Source organism: Penicillium oxalicum, chromosome VIII (assembly GCF_001723175.1).
Source record: "Penicillium oxalicum strain HP7-1 chromosome VIII, whole genome shotgun sequence".
Lineage (NCBI taxonomy): Eukaryota > Fungi > Ascomycota > Eurotiomycetes > Eurotiales > Aspergillaceae > Penicillium > Penicillium oxalicum.
In genome coordinates, this window is record NC_064657.1 from 140,795 (window position 1) to 159,653 (window position 18,859).

At 51.3% G+C, this 18,859-nt stretch overlaps 7 protein-coding genes across 7 annotated transcripts; 3 read left to right on the forward strand and 4 right to left on the reverse strand.

The window, feature by feature from the left end:
- Positions 1–658: 658 nt before the first annotated feature.
- POX_h09423 (uncharacterized protein) lies at positions 659–1,938 on the forward strand (the record flags this gene model as incomplete). Its single annotated transcript, XM_050118177.1, has 3 exons — positions 659–731; positions 804–1,003; positions 1,087–1,938. The coding sequence occupies 3 exons, from the start codon at positions 659–661 to the stop codon at positions 1,936–1,938; spliced, it is 1,125 nt and encodes a 374-aa protein (XP_049964964.1).
- A 1,784-nt stretch (positions 1,939–3,722) lies between these two features.
- On the reverse strand, positions 3,723–5,304 carry POX_h09424 (uncharacterized protein; the record flags this gene model as incomplete). The annotated part of the gene is made up of 4 exons (XM_050118178.1): positions 3,723–3,757; positions 3,824–4,166; positions 4,240–4,445; positions 4,506–5,304. The coding sequence occupies 4 exons, from the start codon at positions 5,302–5,304 to the stop codon at positions 3,723–3,725; spliced, it is 1,383 nt and encodes a 460-aa protein (XP_049964965.1).
- Positions 5,305–6,674: 1,370 nt separating this feature from the next.
- Positions 6,675–8,248, forward strand: POX_h09425 (Efflux pump vrtL; the record flags this gene model as incomplete). The annotated part of the gene is made up of 2 exons (XM_050118179.1): positions 6,675–7,222; positions 7,276–8,248. The coding sequence occupies 2 exons, from the start codon at positions 6,675–6,677 to the stop codon at positions 8,246–8,248; spliced, it is 1,521 nt and encodes a 506-aa protein (XP_049964966.1).
- A 1,530-nt stretch (positions 8,249–9,778) lies between these two features.
- POX_h09426 (uncharacterized protein) lies at positions 9,779–10,168 on the forward strand (the record flags this gene model as incomplete). The annotated part of the gene is made up of 2 exons (XM_050118180.1): positions 9,779–9,820; positions 9,902–10,168. The coding sequence occupies 2 exons, from the start codon at positions 9,779–9,781 to the stop codon at positions 10,166–10,168; spliced, it is 309 nt and encodes a 102-aa protein (XP_049964967.1).
- Positions 10,169–10,507: 339 nt separating this feature from the next.
- Positions 10,508–11,132, reverse strand: POX_h09427 (FAD-dependent monooxygenase nscC; the record flags this gene model as incomplete). The annotated part of the gene is made up of 2 exons (XM_050118181.1): positions 10,508–10,727; positions 10,879–11,132. 2 exons carry the CDS (start codon positions 11,130–11,132, stop codon positions 10,508–10,510), a joined length of 474 nt encoding a protein of 157 aa, XP_049964968.1.
- A 185-nt stretch (positions 11,133–11,317) lies between these two features.
- On the reverse strand, positions 11,318–13,480 carry POX_h09428 (Transcription factor vrtR1; the record flags this gene model as incomplete). The annotated part of the gene is made up of 1 exon (XM_050118182.1): positions 11,318–13,480. One exon carries the CDS (start codon positions 13,478–13,480, stop codon positions 11,318–11,320), a length of 2,163 nt encoding a protein of 720 aa, XP_049964969.1.
- Positions 13,481–14,755: 1,275 nt separating this feature from the next.
- Positions 14,756–17,325, reverse strand: POX_h09429 (uncharacterized protein; the record flags this gene model as incomplete). The annotated part of the gene is made up of 3 exons (XM_050118183.1): positions 14,756–15,183; positions 15,245–16,924; positions 17,025–17,325. 3 exons carry the CDS (start codon positions 17,323–17,325, stop codon positions 14,756–14,758), a joined length of 2,409 nt encoding a protein of 802 aa, XP_049964970.1.
- Between the last annotated feature and the right edge of the window lie 1,534 nt (positions 17,326–18,859).

The following is an 18,859-nucleotide window of genomic DNA, read 5'->3' on the forward strand; positions in this document are numbered from 1 at the left end:
TTTTAAATTTTGAATTTTTCCTGCTTTTCTGTGTCAATTTTTGGTCTCACCAGCGGGACCAGACTCGGCAAAGGCCCAAGTGATGAGGTAATATGAGTGGACCGTTCGAAGTTCCAGAGGCCCAGCAACGAGGGACACCGAGTAAGCGCTTCAAGGCAGCGACCGCGTGAGGAGAGACAAACATGAGTCAAGTGTTGCGGCTCCACCGCACGAAGCTGCCACTAACCAGCCACACCGGATGATCAAGGGCGATTTTACGCTCCGCATTCTGGGATGCATTTACAAATCCAGTCTTTCAGATCGACCTTCATCGAGGCGAATAAGTCAAAGGTAATAGACAGTGGCTTACAAGTGGGCGAACAGGGAGGTCAACACAGTATTGAGAAACTTCGTGGGATCTCCTACGGGGCCTTCCCATGTGACGAGACGGCAGATGTAGACACACACGTGGAAGCTTAACTCCGGCAATCTCCGCTTTCCCCCTTGCCAATTTCGTGGCCTAAGTGACGGAGATGCTCCTCAGGCGTCCAGCCTGCGGGCAGCCATTTACTCATCTCTTTACCTTCTCATATATCACTCCTTTCCCTTGTCCCCCAGATTGAATTTTGAACCCTGCCCAGTCCCCAGGCTTTTCTGAACATAAATTACCTGGTCCAAAATGAACGGTAGCCAGACCACTCTAGCAATCCCTCCCTCGGAAGCCGACCCTGCCGCCAACTCCCTGCTGACGGGTAGGCAGTGTACCATGCCATCGGCGCAAGGGGAACAAGCAGTGGCCATACTAACGCTTCTAGGCTGAAAAGACAAACCTCTGCCGTCACCTTTGCCTTCTTTGCGGGGGAAGGGCTCTTCCCGTCTGCCACAGACCATATCACATCGTGGTTACAAAAGCAAATTCCCCGAAAATACACTCGCCGCAGTCAAGGGCGCCATCGAATCAAAGACAGATGCCCTGGAGATCGATCTGCATTTGACGAAAGACGGAGAGATTGTTCTCTCGCATGTGTGTCGGCCCCTGGGTTTGTTCAGAATCGTGAGGGTGAATCCTGGCTGACACTATGGTGATCCTCCCGCCCGTCTATCCAGGATCCAACCCTGCAGCGATGCTTCGGCATCAAGAAAAAGATTGGCGACTGCGACTGGGCATATCTCAAGACCCTACGCACTCTACAGCCGCCACATGAGCCCATGCCTCGATTAGCGGAAATTCTAGAATACATTAATCAATCAGGTAGGGAGCACATCTGGGTATTGCTGGACATCAAAGTCAGTGTAACAAAGGGACTCCAACCCCCGCGAATCGCATCGGTTTTACTCACACTTTGTCAGCTCACCAACGATCCGGATTTGGTCATGCGTCGCATTGCTCAAACCATCTCATCCATTTCACCAGTCTCTTCTCCCTTTTCATCTCCCCGTCCCTGGCAAGACCGCGTCGTCCTCGGCTTTTGGTCAGGCGACTACATCCCCCTTCGCAACAGATACCTCCCTCAATTCCCCATGGCTCTAATCTGCTTTGATTTCAAATATGCCCGACAATTTCTCCACGTCGAGGATCTGGCCTACAACGTGAATCAGCGCATCCTCATGAGTCCACTGGGAAAGGGCTTCCTCGAGGACGTCCGCGCCGCACGGCGCCAAATCTACCTTTGGACTGTCAACGCGCCGAATCTCATGCGTTGGGCGATTCGCCAAGGCGTGGACGGAGTGATTACGGACGATCCAGCTTTGTATATCAAAGTCCGCGAGGCGTGGGAGAGAGAGCGCAAGGACGGAGTTGTTGTTTTCCCGGAGCTGCAAACAGACCGTCTGACTTTTGGGCAAAGAGTGGAGATCCTACTGTTTGTGATGCTGGCGGTGACGTTTGGTTGGGTCCTGAAACACAGAATTTCGAAGAGGATGAAGGGTCTTCATCTCGGTGAGCAGAAGGCGTCCTGAGAGAAATATCACTGCTTGCTCTGATTGAGAGGAGTGATTTTCAATCTTGGACATTCGTACATACAAAGAAGCATATTTTCTGATTCATGCAAGAACATTCGAGTAGTAAGCTCGATCGGGAGAGCCGTGCATGAATCGTTGTAGGTTCCTTCGTCCGGTCACCCAATGAGGAGTAGAATTGTCAACATGATCCGGGTTTACAGCGTCGCAGTCCAGATAGAACAGGTACTGCCTGGCAGAGACAACAGTAAAGCTCGCCTCGACCCAGTTGTATATGGCCCAGACAGATATTGCTGGAGACAACTAGAGCGTCCAATCTCCGTGTTCATTAACGACTTGTCTAAGGAAGATATCTTCCTCATGGTTGCTCAGAAATCCATAGATGCGAACGAGATCTTGCATGTACATGACGGGTTGGGCAAGCAATCTTCTTGGTTGTGACCTGCGTGAGAGGGCGGCCGAAATAATGTGATCCTTGAGTACGGCTGAGTGGACGGGAAGTCTTATTTTCCACAGCCTGTGGTCGTGTGTGATCGGTCTAGTTTTAATCAAAACTATGACTTCGGAAAAGCTTCATAATACAGTTGTAAGAACGAACATGTTGCCGACTACTCCGCTGGTCGTGCATGATCGTGATTCGTGAGCCCTACGACGCCTCGACTATCATCAACCTGTCGATCAATCACGTGATGAATTAGTCTTGCTTCAATGTCCAACAGTAACACAGAGTCCCTTCTATAGCACACGTTCACTGGGTATGGACCTAGATGGTTCTAATCAAATTGATTGGGTATAATGAATCAATGAAATTGAAAATGGTGGGAAGAATCAGATCGTTATCCCGAGAGCCTGGTCTTCCGAGACTAATAAAATGACCTTGTGTGCATATGCCACCTCTTGCATCACGACTTCGATCGAATGCAAGAACCGGCGAAGTAAGCTAGAGTCACACAGTTTGCAACGGAGCAATAAATATGTCAACTCTGCATTCCTGGTATATAATAATTCTGCATCGTACCTCCCCACGCTCACAAATCATTCTCACCATCAGAACACTAAATCATACTGAGAGGATCCTGCCATTGCCATAAAATCCAATACGGGTATCAAGGTCACCCTCTCATTACGGCAAGTCTTATACCATTGTAGTTAAGCTATCTGTAGCAAACTCATTCACTTTATCAGGGTTCATGCTATTGCTTGTCTTGTCGCAAGATTAGTGGTAGCGCCAACACCCTGAACTTACACCTCACCTCCCGCATGGCAAGCTCACCATCACTAGTGGTACCCCAAAAAAACATACTGAGATGCATGAAAGTGGTGGCTATCTAGAATTATTCTCTTGTGGGGACTGCAGACCAACGGTTTACAAGACGCATGGGCTTTTCCCGGAGAAAGTTGTCCTACTCGCCGGTACGCTTAACGATGCGGGTGGCTTGGAACAGGCAAAGCCTTAGGTCGAGTTGTTTGTTAAATAACGCCCACCGTGACTGCATGGTCTTGATTAGGTTGATCCGAAAATGGAATTTTGACACGCCTGAAAGTGAAGACAGAACGACGACACTGTTCTTCATGCCTCGTGTTGGTTTGGCTACTGTCAGGACGCCATAACGTCGTACCAGAGACTGAACTATTGAAAACGAATTCATAATGAATATGAAGCTAAAAGTTGCCAGCTAATTTCTACAGGCTTGATCAGTATAATAATACAGAAGTGTTGCAACTCATTGGGGTGAAGCGCCCGCGATTTTGTAGAGCGACATCAACTCATACCACAAACAAGGTTACACATCAGCGTCTTCCAACTCTTCCTCCGGGTCTGTTTCATGGTTAGAGAAATGCAAAGTCTCGAGTAGCAATTTTCTCAACTTTGAGCTTGGTTTACCCGATGCCCGTGTGGAGAAGAGTGCCGGCTTGATGATAGCCGCAGCGAGCGTATTGCCAGCATCATTGTCCTGGGAGAGATTGTCGCTAGGCTCGAATGTTTGTCCAGAGACGAGCGGGGGCGGCAACTCACATCCGGACACAGACCTTGCCATGATCTTCAATGTGGTTTCATGGAGATATCCGCCGGGTGAAGGCCAGAATTGCTTTGTCTCCAAGGGAACCGACAAGTCCGCCATATTTTGCCTCTTCGCGTTCAGGTAGGATATGATGAAGCGGAGATACAGATACCTGCGTCGGGGTCGGTTGTCGTTTAAGAACGTCAGAGGGAGGTCATGTAGGTCCTGAGAGGTGTGAGTAAAAGCCTTGCTGGTATTGAGAGGGCATGGAGGGCTGATTGAATATATCTAGACTGACCTTGACTCTGACGAACTGATCACCACGGCCAGAAGTCCTGTCCATGTCCTTCACATCCGTGCGCAAGCAGATAATGTCCATGCCCTTTGATCGGTCCAGAACCAAGCATCGCCATTTCGTCGGCACTGTGAAATCTCCAGGCGCGGGAACAATCACGATGGTACCTTGGTCAAGATGACGCTCAATGTTTTTGTGGAGGCTTATGGCTAGAAGACGAACAACATGTGAGTATGATACCTTTGCCGCTAGAAAAAGATGGAACTGACCGTTGAGGGGGTCGGAAATGACATCGTTGGAGTCACCAAAAATATGGCCGAGTTCGCCAATATTGAGGCTTTTGGGCACAATACGTGCAGCCTTGATCATTACGGCGTCTCTCCAAATTCCAAGCACATGGCACCAGTTGTATGCTCTGATCGGGCGTCGATCGATGATGCCGTAGATTTCATTGACATCCTCCTTGAACCTTTTCGCTTTGAAGGGGGTCGCGGCCTGTTTTGCAGTGGCCCTCATCACGCGGTCGATAATTGCCTGGACGTAGGCGCGCTCGGTTAAGTCCTGCAGCTCTCTTCCGGTCTTCTGGCGTCGAAAAGCGGTAGTCTCCTCCTCAAGGTCATGGGCGAGATGCCTTTTCTGACTCTTCAAGACTTGCAGCGTGGCGGTTGTTGTTGCGAGCTTTGTCACAACTGGTGCCATGTGCGACTGGAGTTCTTCGTTCGAAAGCGGCTGCTGATCATTCCCTTCAAGGATTCCACACTTGACAAGTTCGAGGTAGTCCCTGAACTCTGTCAACTGTTCGATCTTGGCCTCTAAGAAGCCTGAGGCGTTCGATTCGAGAGAGTCTGTGGTTTTGGCCGGCATCTGAGATGATGCCTTAGCACATCTACCTCGAGCCTGTTGCAATTTTCGCAAGTTGCTCGGAGTGAGCGCCAACAACGTGCGTTCAGGAATCTCAGGAATCTTGAACTGATTCGGGTCTTGGGGCACGGGCTGGGCAGTGCTTTGCCCGACTTGACGAAGAGGGGGATGTTGGGAGGCTTTGCTTGCCTGAGTTGGAGCGGACATTTTCTCGATAACTTCAGGTGTGAGCTTCAAACTGAAGAGAAGGGCAAGGAGGAAACAATGAGAGTCAATGGAAGTTTGACTCAAATGGAAGATGAAGATGGCCAGAGTCGAGAGATGAAGAAGTTGCAAGTGAGAGTCAAGTGAGTCACTTAATTAAACTACGAGTAATTATGAGTACACCATTGAAAATGTCGAGTGCCTTTACTGATGGAAGGAACGGCGTAAAAGGAAGGCGCGAGACGCTGATCGGGTGTCGGCTTTCTTCCGTTTAGGCAAAGGGCAGCAGATAGAACCAACATGGACAGATCATCTTCAGTTCCCATTGAGCAGCGACCTCAATAATTGCAATCCAATTTGTATGGTCACAGCTTCACTCTTGGTCCTACATTCCACGGTTGGCTTTTTATCAGGTAAACATGTCATACTTTAGCAGCTAGAATGGAGGAGCCATCACGAGCTAGATAGAACCAAAATATTGTCATTTGCACCTGGAGCTATCTATTTGTTTTTTTGGCCCAGGCCGTCAAGTAGACAGATGAAGATGTATCTGACAATACTTCCATGATGAGCATGTCCAAACACTCGGACTCATATTTATACGTAGGTGGTCGTGTTAGGTTTTGCAAAGCCTATAGTAGCTGCATGGCATACTGGTCTATCAGTCATGTACTAGAGACTGCCCATGGAAAAGGGTGGCAGTCATGCGATGAGGTTCAAGCCTAGGCTGGGAGAACTCATGATTTGCACGTCAAAGCTCGTATGGTTGCTACATTGAAGCGATATTCCCGGTCAGCTTGATTTAAAAATGAATGAGGAAGCATGTATCTTTTCTTCTGCTATCAAAACCTAGGTCAAAGCATTGAACTAGATGAATCCACATATCGACTTGGAGTTTGCCGCATGGTAGAATGCCGAGACTTTCTCATCTCAATAGCTGATGTGGAAAAGCAAATACTCAACATTAAATGCATTGAAGAGGAACGACGAGATATATTCCAGTTCATCTCAAAACTTTCCTTTCCTTCGGAACAGTGGGTGTTCAGTTAGGAGCAGTTCCCATTCGGGCTGTTCGGACAACCTCATCGGTTGGTAATCTTCATGCGTGCGTGATGACGCGACAGTCCCGCGCTCTATAGTTCGTCGGGCCTACTCCGGGCCCGAATCACAGCTTGCTCCTATTGGCTTGTTCATCGGGCCTTGGCGCCCAGTCCGGGGCCGAAACAAAAGCCGGGCTCGCAATTGGCCGCGGACTGTACTTGAGCTGGGTATATAGCCAAACAACGTGGTCGCGAAGCCAAGTCTTTGCATGAAAAAGCATTCCGTTACTAAATTGTAAGCTGAAAGTGCTTACAGTCTTCGAAATACGCAAGATGAGCGAAAAACAGCCAGCCGTGTCGGAGCTGTCCACAACAGTCCCTGAAGACAAAAGTGACCTTGAAGCGGGCCCCAAACGCACCGACACTCACAAGCCCTCTACCGGCGCCGAAGAAAACAAAGATCCGACACTCGTTACGTGGAATGGACACGACGACCCAGAGAATCCCAAGAACTGGCCAAAAGGGTTGAAGTGGAAGAATACTTGTGCAATCTCACTGTTCGTCTTCATATCGCCCGTGTCGTCGTCGATGATCGCGCCCGCCCTGGAAGATCTCGCCAAGTCCTTGGGTATGAGCTCGGGTATTGAAACCTACCTGTCCTTGAGTATTTTCATTCTTGCGTACGCTATTGGCCCAATTTTCTTTGGGCCCGCATCGGAGCTCTACGGTCGAGTCCGGTTACTCCAAGTCAGCAATGTGTGGTATCTCGCATGGAACCTGGGGTGTGGCTTCGCCACGACAAAGTCTCAGCTTTTCGCATTCCGCTTTCTCGCTGGTATTGGAGGTAGTGCACCTTTAGCAATTGGTGGTGGAGCCATCAGGTGAGTACCATCAACAATGACCTGTGTTATCCTGAGGCTCAGTTGGATCGTAGTGATATGTGGTCCGCGGAGGAACGTGGGAAGGCTATGGGTGTCTACACTCTCGGACCACTTCTGGGACCTGTTGTCGGACCCATCTCTGGAGGTTTCGTCGCAGAATACTCGAATTGGCGGTGGGTATTTTGGGCCACGTCTGCTGCTGCCGTTGCCGTGCAGGCTGTTGGATTCATTTGGTTAAAAGAGTGTCATTCCGGTACACTGCTGCGAAAGCGGCGCGATTTCCTCGTCAAACAAACTGGAAACGAGGACCTCCATACTGCAGACAAGGTTGAAACTCTGAGGTATAAGCTTCTTCATGCATTTGAGCGACCAGTACGGATGTTCACCACGCAACCTATCGTCTTTTGTATGGCACTCTACATGGCCTATCTCTTCGGTGTGGCATACCTTCTGTTTGCCACCTTCCCCGAGATATGGACGGCTGTCTACCATGAGAGCCCTGGCATTGGTGGTCTCAACTCTCTGTCCATTGCCATCGGGTCTTTCGCTGGGCTGTTCTTCAATCTGAAGCTCGTTGACCGCATCTACAAGAGTCTGAAAGTTCGAAACAATGATGTCGGTAGACCCGAGTTTCGAATGCCGTCGCTAGCCGTGGGCTCTGTCATCAGCACGATTGGGCTTTTCTGGTATGGTTGGAGCATTGGACACACTCATTGGATCATGCCCAACCTTGGTGCACTGATCTTCACAATGGGTACAATTTCTTGTCTTCAAGGGATGCAGACGTACATTGTCGACAGCTACCAGACCTATGCCGCCAGTGCCATGGCGGCATGTGCTGTTCTACGAAGCTTTTGTGGGTTCGGCTTTCCACTGTTTGCACCGTACATGTACAAGAGCCTTGAATATGGATGGGGCACTAGCGTGCTTGCGTTTATCACCATGTTCTTCGGCTGGGGCTCCCCACTGTTCTTTTGGCGGTTCGGCCCCAAACTGCGCGAGATGTCCAAATATTCCTCTGGATGAGTGGACTGCCTGCGGGAAAGAAGAGACAAAAACAAGTGAGACATCATCCGGTGAGAGAACCTGCGCTTCGCTTCTTCTGCAATTCAATGTTGGATGTATCAATGTGTGGACGGGAGCTCGCTGCATTTTGGTGAATCTGTATCATTAGCAAATTCGTACTCGTCACTAAACTAGAAATTCTCTCCTTGGCTGGGTTTAGCGCGCAGCCTGATTCCAGCTACCTAATAGCTCTTCCGATTGCTAGAATTAATAGAACGATGCTTAGAGAACCCTGGGCGCGTTCCACTATCCAGAGAAAGAATATCTTGTCATGTTTTTCTTGGAGGTCAGCGTCATATGTACAAAGAAGAAGAAGAAGAAGAGCACGGACTTCTTTGCTGAAATTTGCGGATTACCTTCTTTAATTCACGAACGGGTAAGATGAACAACTAGAAGAAGGCTTAAATTTTCGGTTCAAACCTTTACCCGGCCCTGGAAATTAAATGTACGAATACCAGGGTTGGCACCTGGAATGTGTTCCATTGGTTCTTCCTGCATCCCGTCTACGTATTTCCAGACCCAGTTGAGCGAGAGCGGCCGACTCCATCTTTTCTCCTAAACCGAACTTTCAGACCTACTGTCTGGAAGTGACCAAAATACGTACGCCGCGAATCGATCGGCGACTGCAGATCTAATGAAAAGATACAAATTCCTCGGCAATTGGAAGAGCTTTACAATACTTGATCAAAGATTTAAACAGAATGAAGACTTGAGAACTTCGTTGACTGTCAGCTACACCGCATGAATACTACTTAGAAAAGCTGGGCGAAAAGCAGTTAAAAGGCGAGCTTCTGCTTATGCTGGCGGGAGACGAGGATTGCGCCTCTTTATTGCGGGATCAAAGCAGGTCCCCACCGCAATGAAGCTGACGTATCCGGTGGCCGCATTTTGTGACCAGGTTCTGCTCCAGGCGTCTTAGAACCCGGCAAGTCTGTAGGCCTTGCACCGAGCGTCCGGTATCCGGTGCAAGGCGGCCAGCAACACCGGGGCCGGGGGCTGCTCGAGCGGTGGGCTTCACCAGGGCTTTTGACGTATTGAGACCAAAAGCAGGGAAGGTAAATTCAAGACTAATGAGAGCAAAATGGCATGCAATACATAAGACTTGGAGAAGCTTCTCAGTCCCTTACTCTCGGCAAAATATCTTCTTCTCTTATCGTTGCTTTAACTCCCAGTCCTCAGAAGTAGAGCCGACCTTTCTATTCGCGACATAACTTCATGTTATTTGTGGATCATAGTTGCCCTTCAGTGTGGAATTTTGCTCAGAATGGCCTTACCACAGGGGATGGGCAGTCGGATTTTGGTTGGAAAATTGTCAAAATCCGAGGCGACACAAGGCCACGCACGGTAGAGGACAGCCCAGTCAGTATTTAGCCAACCCCGAAATTGAGAGGCTCTAGTTATTAACTCTACAGACTAGCCTGTCGAAGTATTCTTCGGCTTTTTTCAAGACGTCACTTCAGAGGTCCCCTTCCGCAACGATGAGCCAAAAAAATGAATGGAGTGAGCCTGGGTCGGCTGCCTTTGGTTTTCGCAGTGAGAGAACACCCTTGCCATCAGCTGATTCGGCTTGCATGGCCGGATACGCTCTATAGACTCACATGACCTTCGATGCAGGCGGACGGCCAGCGTTTCACGGTTGAGGGTGCAACGGTGCGTGCCATCTTCACGCCTAGCCACGCGATAGACCACATGTGTTTCTTGCTCGACGAGGAAAATGCGCTTTTCACGGGTGACAATGTACTCGGCCATGGCTTTGCAGTGGTGCCAGACTTGGCTGCGTATATGGCTAGTCTCGAGCATATGGTAGCGCAGGACTGCACAACGGGATACCCAGCTCATGGCGCCGTCATTGAAAATCTGCTAGCCAAGATGCAGACATAAGCTCATCACAACGAGGCGCGAGTTGACCAAGCCATTGTCGTCCTAGCGGCAGGAATGAGGTCTTCGGGAGGACGGGCTGGCGTGACCATTCCAGAGATCGGTTGAGCTATATATGGTGAGCTGCCTGGGGGGCTGATTGAAAACGCAATCGTGCCATTTTTGTCGCAGGTTTTGTGGAAGCTCGCTGGGGACCGCAGGGTTGGCTTTGAAATGAACCAGGCCAGCGGACGGCGATGGTTCGAACTGGTAGCACATTAATACCACGACGATCGGTGTGAGGAAATGATTGTGTATCATGAATGTACTGTTTCAGGGCTTGATCACCCAGAGTGTGGATTCTCAATACTGGTTTGCTAATTCTGTCTGACGGTTTTCGAGCGCCTTGATCCGCCGCTTCTCTGCAATGTCTCGCCATTCTGATATGGGTCGATGCAGCACGTAGAATCGTGATCGTGACCGGCGCACAGCTTCTTGACAGCGACGTGCTGCCACTTCATAGTACGCCTCTACTGCACGATCTACAGAAGTCTGTTTCGCCATGGCTTCTGCCAGCTCCGTGCTATCCACAAGTGCGTGACTGCCTCCCTCTCCACCGAAGATCGGCCCTCAGTGCGTTGCGATTCGCTCTTATGACTGCTGGCCGAGCATCCTCGTCCGGTTCAACGAGCACCTGACCTGTCGAATTGTCACGCATTGCTAGACCTACCCACCCGGAGCCCCAAATCGAGCGGTCTGGGGCAGCCGCCTTGGTCAAGCTTTGCAGAGAGACTTCGCCGAGAACCTCGAGGAGTGGAGAATAGCCCCAATCGTGCAGAGAAATTGCAAACCCTTGCTTCCGTTCTGATAGAGAGGACTCGAACACAACGTTTGAAATTCCGTTGTTCGTTAGAAGCCGCCCCAGAGCAAGGCCTGAGAGGCCTGCGCCAATGAGGAGAACGGGACGTGAAGCATGGGTCTCGGGCATAGCGAGGATGGAAAAATACACTGACACTGGAAAGGACAAATTGTGCTCGGCTCATGCGCCACGATAGTCTAGGCAGTATTTACACAAGGGCAGACGTGACTGTTGTATCCATCTGCAAGCCCTTCAAAACCCGAGAGGCATGCCTGGCCAGAACAAAGTCCGTGAGACGTGCAGACTTCTGTTTCTCATGTCAGACTGGTCCCACCATACATCTGGTCCCAGAACAACCAATCAGAAGACGAGTCACCCTCAAAGGCGTTACTCATACTAGGGCCATGGTTATTCATGTCGCCAAATAGCTCATCGAAGAAGAAAGCACCATCCGTCGCATGTTCTGTCGAGGACACACTGCCATCTCGCCGGTCAGTACCCTTGGGCTCGCGTTGAGCGCGGAGTGAGGTGATGAAAGACGGCTCAGGGCTGGCATTGCCCGACGGATTGAGCTGCCAGGCATCGAGGGTGATCTTGCCAATTGTCAAGAACAAATTTCTTCGGCCCAACAGTAATGTCTCGTGATTTGCATAAACCTCGAAGACCCGCTTCCAGGCGGAATCAAGCTCTGGGGGCGAATAAAACCCAACCTTGGAAATACACCTAAGTAAACAGAGCAACGAGTCCCACAAAAAGAATGCTTGAATCTGCCATCGAAACTTCTGTAGGGCGGGATTGCTCAACATGGCACTAATCGTGTCCAGAACTTTGTTGGCGAGTATGCAAGTTTTTCTTCGCTCCTCGTCGCTGGTGCTTTCCTGCATCAGAAGCGGCATGCGGGCTCGCAATCGAGCGGCATTGACCGCAGATCTCGTCATGCCAGTAGTGACGAGGTGTAAAGGATTCAAAATGTCACAGTACCGTAGGTATTTCAGCTCAATTCGATCTTCCACTTCATCGATGAGACGTTCAATTTCCTCGCGGTTCTTCATTTGGACCATCCCTCCCTTGTCCATCAGCTTCACCCCGGTCCTATTGTAGAAATTTGATAGTTCCATGCGGGATAAGCAGAAGATCATCTCAGACGCCCCTCGCTGCTCAGAAGGCACCTCGGTCATCCCAGGAAAGATCTGGTCGTCATCGATGTTCAAAGGTTGCTTGGTATCCCATGTCTCAGGGGAAACTGAAATACCAGTGCCCGAAGTTTGACCAGCATAGCTATCTAAGGGGACTATTTGCCAGAAGAGTCGACGGCGCATCTGTACCAAGAACGGCGACAGCCCCTGGCTTTCTCTGTCATTGTGCAGACCTATCCGTTGAGCCATGCGAATAGCAATTCCTGTCAGGATCCAGAATGTGTGTGACCCAATTTGGGTACGTAAAGCAATGAGGAAAAGCGTGAAAGCTTGCAACACAGGCATGGCTGTGGTCTTGAGCCACGATGCGTTGACGAGTGCCTTGGTCACAGCAGTCCGATACTTTTCAACCAGACTGGTCCTTGCATCACCGAACTCTCGTAGACAATCCTCGTTTGACAGGGAAAAGACGGCGAAATAGTAGATGACAAAGAGCACGCACTCGTCGTTCTTGGACGCGACCCCCGGGCTCTTGGAGATGGTGGCCACCATTTTGGCAATCGTGGGCACATGGAGTACTTTGCAGAGCGGTTCCACATTCTCTACATAAATATGCCAGAGCTTCATTGCATGGCCATGGCTCGGATGTAACTTTGTCAAACTCGTTGTGCTCCCGAGGATTGCGCCGGCAATCGATTGTGCGGCGAGGACATCAAGCGCAGCGGCTGGACTGGGCTCCTCATCATTGGGCCCATCCCCATCGCTTTCCTCTTGATCGCAATCAGCCAGTTCACAGAGATCGCCCTCGCCCGCGTCGAGTAGCAGCACGCTGTCAATGTACCGAGGATTGCTATCTGGAGGAACTGGATCGCCGGTGGGATGGTTAGCCTGGGTATCTGCGGAATGAGGAGTCTGCGGCTGTGTGCGACCCGCTGAAATCTCGGAAGAGCTTGAATCTTTGATGATAGGTCCGCCGGCGGCTGGAAGGAGATTGTGGTCGTACAGGATGCGCTCGTAACGGGCTAAACGTTCGTGGATGTCATTGCCGCTCTGGCTGCGCTTTCGTTTTCGCCGCGGTGGTCGCGGCTGATACGCACATTCGAGATTGGTTTTGGCGCAGCTGGCACACCTAGGCACGGTGCGATTGCATTTGACTTTTTTGCGCACACATGCTTGGCAGTTGTTGGGTGATAAAATCGGAAATTCCTCTGCAGTAAGACCGGGGTAGGGATGCGGATGGGCTTGTGGATGTATCTTTGTGGAGGCGGGAGCGAGCGGGACTGGATGGGGAGAAATCGTAGTCACTCGATGCTCGTTGACTTTGACCGGAAGGTTTTCCATCCTTCGTGGATCCCCCAGCTTTGAACCTGGATCATGTGATGAACTTGGTCGGAAGCTCTTCTGCAAGTGACACGCTTGGTTTGACTTGACTTCCAAAGGGTCGCTTCCTCATCGTCACCCCAGCGCCTGCAGCTAGTCGAACCCTGGACTACCCTGGTCCGCATCAACTAATTATCCGTTCATCATTGTCTGCTTGCTGCCTGGTGAAAGACGAGAGAGCACCAGGTTGGTCCGGATCCCTCAGTGTGTAACGTGTGTGCGATGAGCGGATGCTTTGCGTAAAGGCTATAGGAAATAATCGCGCTATAGTTAATCTTAGGGGTTAGAGAACGATAAGGAGAGAGATAGTGATAGTAGAAGGATACTAAGAGGAGGGAGAGAAAGTATCTTATAAATCTGCGACCGGGATAGGCAAAGGATAGTCTGCTTACTATAAAGGGGAGCCATTTTTGGCGTCGTTGTGATCGTGAGTAGAAACGCAACGCGAAGAACTTATCGAGGTCTAGCAAAAGGACAAGGCCCGGACAATAACTAACAAGGCTTGGCGGGCGCAGAATAATGATTAGGGAAGTTACGGGCGGAAAGGCGACCGTTTCTGGCGCCAGGGGCTGTCATTTTCGGCGTCGATTTCACAAGTCCTTATATTCTATGTGTAAAAAGGGGCTTAGGATATAGTATCGGCCTAGGTCGGCAGCATCAAGGGAAATCAAGTGCATCAAATCCCACTCATTTCTACTAAGGTGGGTGCTTCGAAGCACTACAGTACTTTTTTTTTCTTGCAAACACCGACATCCAACTACCCAGTACCTATGGTAACGCATTAATCATTCTCACGCTTGCGAATGTTGCTTTTGAAGAATAACCACATGTACCGTCGTCATGAAACTAGAACATTAGCGAGGCGAAATTGTTAGAGTGCAACAACACTTGATTGTAATGCGACAAACGAAGGTTCTTTCCGAGGTTCTGCGTCGAAACGCCAAGCCCCAAAAATGATGAAATAATTACTGACTGAGAGGTTTCAAGCACAAGTCACGAAGAGAAAAACGCTATCTTCGAAAAGAAATTGAGAACAGATAACACCATGTATGGAGGGGTATAAAGTAATCTATCAACTGAATGGCGGAAGACGGCGTCTTGAGAAAACACCGGAGGTGAATAGCACATTGAGTCGGGTGGCTTCACCGAAATTAAAGTGCAATAACTTGTCGCTGAAATAGGAGAGTGATCGTGATGGAAAAAAATCCGGCTGCGCGTGGTTCTTCGTTTAGGTCATCATAAGTCTGGTGGTTCGTCTTTCAGGGAATCGTCTGGCGCCGCCGGAAGGATAACGAGGACCAGGTCGCAGCCCTCCGTTGCTCGGTAATGGTGACGGAGGAGGACGGTATCCGGCTGGGGGAGGAGGATACGGACGCCCTTGAATAGATGAAGGAGGCGGAGGGCCGCCGGGTGGTCGACGATGGCCACCGGGACCAGGGGGTCCTGGGGGTCGTAATGAGCTGGAAGCCCCAGCGGGTCCAACTTTTGGTGGTCCAATCGATACTGGATGTCCGGGTGGGGGACGATAGTAGGCATTGGCGGCGCGTCGAGCGTCTTGTTCGCAGAACACGTCGCCGTTCCATTCGAAATAGTCGCCCTTGAGCAGGACACGGCAGGTTCGGCATTGAAGACACTCAGGGTGGAATCGCCGTCGTTCGGGGCGGCTGCCATTGTGCTCGACAGTCTCCAGATATTGCCCTTCAATGCCGTGGCGACAAGTGGAACAAAGGGACCCATTCCGCTCGTGGTAGTGCTGAGCACAATAAGGCCGATTGTCCAAGACGTAGAAGTCCGCAGATGGAAAGGGTGAATGGCAATCGAAGCAGACAAAGCATCCACGGTGGTATCGTCCGGTCAGGCGACCATCCGAGGAGGAGATCGATTTTCCAGTGATTGGCTCGCCGCAGCCCTTACAATTGCCTTTAGGGCGGGCTCCGGGTCGACTTGAAGGGCGGGTCATCGGTTCCGTGGAGGATCTTTGTATTGGCCGAGAATAAGGTGTGGGTGCGTGAAGCTGTTGTTGTGGAGTTGTCGGCTTTTCCTCTGATGGAAGTGACGAATCAGCCAAGGGCGATGTTCGAGGTGATTCTGTTGTTTGTGAGGGTGGAGGAAATGGTGGGGCGTGCAACGCGGATGGCGACGGCGGTTCCCCCAAGTATTCTTGCTCCTGCTGCTTCAACCAAACCGACCCTTCGCCCTTCTCGGCAATCAGCGAGAGACTGCCTTGACCGATCGCAGGATCGGTAGGTGAATCGGGGCTGAAAAATACAGCGGGGATACGAGGGATCTCATCCAAGGTGTTTCGGGGACGGTCCGGCATTTCCACGATGGTCTGGCGAGTTTGCGCAGGGAGTTCCTCCACCAAGCATCCGAGGTTGAAAGGGTCTGGGGTTTTATCACGACCTAAACTTGAATCGGACGGTAGACTGGACATGGAGCTTCCACTCGAACTTCCTGTGCGCGCTCCAGAGGATTCATACTCCGAGGCAGTAGACTCATCTTGCATATCGTCCTGCTGCTTACTGAAACCTAAAGCACGTGCAAAATTGGTAATCGATGTGGCGCTTTCACTAGTCGCATCAGATGCCTTGCGTGTGGCATAGTCATCCCCATCAGCTTTTGCATCTGCAGGGTGCAAATGCTCCGCGCCGTTATAAGATGACAAAGACTTGGGCTGATGATCATGATCCATCGAATGTGGCCAAGCAGAATCGTTCTGCGGGGAGCTATGCGCGCTTGACTGTGCTGCCCCGGAGTCAATCCCAAAGTCGAATCCACTGTAGGAATTTCCACGTTCAGGACGAGCGCTGGGAGTGAGGGTTAGATCCGGTGTGGATTCCCTCGTACAGGATGCTTGATTGGGTGTGCGAAGGGGGGCTGGTGGAAGGGGCGGAGTGTCCATGAACGAGCGCAAGCCTCGGGAAATGCTTTGAGTCGATGAGCGTGAAATAGATGATCTTGTGGTCGACCCTTCATGACGTGTACTAGCCAGAGAGCTCCGATAGCTACTTTGACTCACAATAGACTCTCTTCCATTGTGGACCGTGTGCGCCATTTCCACACGGGGTGGTAGAGGACTAGGTGGAAGCTGAATGTTCTCCGGAACTGTATTTAAACCGGGTCGCGGAGAAGGGGCGGAGGCAAACCGAGTTGACGACTGAAGCGACAGCTCCATTTTCAAAGAAGGCGTCCCAACGAGAGCTGGAGGCCGACTACCAGGCATTGGAAAAGAAAAGACAGTGTCGCGATCCAGCACTGACTCGTCCTTGGGGGATGATCGAGTGTTCAACTGTGCTGGCTGAGACATGGGTGATCGGGGAGCGGCGTGAACAGATGAAGGTGATTGGAGATGTAATTCGGTACTACTGCCAGGCGTAATGAGAGCAGGTTGGAGAAAAGCGCGATCTGAGAGGGGGGAGCAAAATGTCAGTACTCGTCCGTCGACGAAGTCACCATCGCTCTAGACGTTGGTTTATTTTATCTTCACAGCAGAGGGGAGACGCACTTGCGATCGACGGATCGATGCGAGGGGGTGCTCCAGATCGGCTAGATCTACTGCTCAGCGCCACCTTCAAGTGGTGCGGAGCGTCGAGACCCGCTGACGGCGGGGGAGAGGGAGGTGTAGTCGCATTCGATGTGGCATTGGAGGTCTCCCGGCTCGACAGGCTGGACGACGATGGGGCTGTCGCCGGCGACTTCTGGTCGACCGGGGCGCAGACATGGTCTCCCATCGAGGAAATCTCAACATTCCGTCCGCAATTCGAACACTTAATCATGGGCAAGAAGCCCAGATCCATCGACGTCATTTCTGCTGGCGGTTTCAGAGGATCGAACCCGTGAAATATGTCATTGAAATGGCATAGGGCGGACGGGCCCTTTGACTCAACGCCGAGCTGCCCGTCCACTCGACTGCGGAGAGATTTGAGGCTGGAAGAGAATCGGATGAGCTTGATAGGCACCAGACGAGCTTGTAGGCTTAACGTAGGATGATGTGTCAGACGATGGAATGGAATACCGCAGCCCGGAAGAGGTTGTTGTTCGGGGGGGATGGGGCAAAAGGGGGGGGGGGCGGAGGGAGACGAGAGCTAAAAACGATGCTTTCGAGAAGTCGAAGAATGGTGCATCTGAGGCTGGCCTGCGAGTCTCTCAGTGTTTCCCATAGGAACACAGGACCTGAATTGGTCGATTGCGGGCATGTCTCACGGGTCAATCGCCCCAAACTTCAATCCACGCGAAGCCTCATTGAGAAGGCGTCCGAGCACCATGCAGCGCCGCTAGCGCGTAGCGTCTCCGGTGCGGATGTGGGATTCGTCAGTCGATTCCATGGAGAGAAGTTCTACGGTTCAGGGGGTTATCCATTCAATGCCCAGTGCGCGGGTTGCCCAGGCACCACCATAAGAGACCGGGACCATGTTCCTCTATGACAGTTGTCGGTCGGAAAATGGTAGACCATCACGATGAAGCAACAAGCGGTCTGGATTTGTGGAAGCTCATGCATTCGGTGGCTTGACAGAATTCTATCTTCTTCCATTGCATCCGGAGGAAGCTGGACGTACGAGTGTGCCCACTGCAGTTATTCTGGTTATGCCGCTCTGGCCGTCCAACCACTTCTTTTTTCCAAAGTCGTACCACCATCTCCGACGGGGGGGGTATTCATGAAGTGTAGGACAAAGCCAGTCGTCCTTTGAACATCCTCGATCTTTGCCTGCATATTCTGTGCCGTGTCCAGGGGTAAGCAAGATGTCGATCGAACTGGGCAGCGTTGTCCAACTGGTTCAGGGGGGCGGAGGCGCAAGAGAAGTGGAGTTCGGGTGCTGTCGTCTCTCTTTAGGGGGGTACGACTCGCCAGTCGGTCAGACTCGGCGGTTCCATCGACGCTCCTGACTCCACTGAGCCGTCGATTCTGCCGTCCGCCTCGTGCACCCAAGGACCCGAGTCCACGTTCTGTGAATGATGCCCATGCCACCATGTCTCACTCGTAAGAGGGAAGGGCGGGTAATGATAGTGCATCGACTCATTCTTTGAGAGCCCTTAATCACCTTGCTCGGCTCGTTGCTACGATTGCCCATCGTCGTGGGTGCTTTCGTCTGCGACAATTCACTGCGATGCGCCATTACCATTCTGATCTCGTGAGATGCAATCCGCCTTCAGTTGGCGGGTGCCAGGTCGACTCGGTGCGTGCTGGTCCTTCGGCGGGCGGCTGTGATAAATGTCGATCTCGTGCCGGCGTGACGTGTTTGGATATTGGGATCAACAAGCATGCTTTCTTGTTCTCCCTCTGTCGGACCATGTGGTCTCCAGAGCTCCCGTCGACACATCCAATGAGCGCCTTGTGGACGT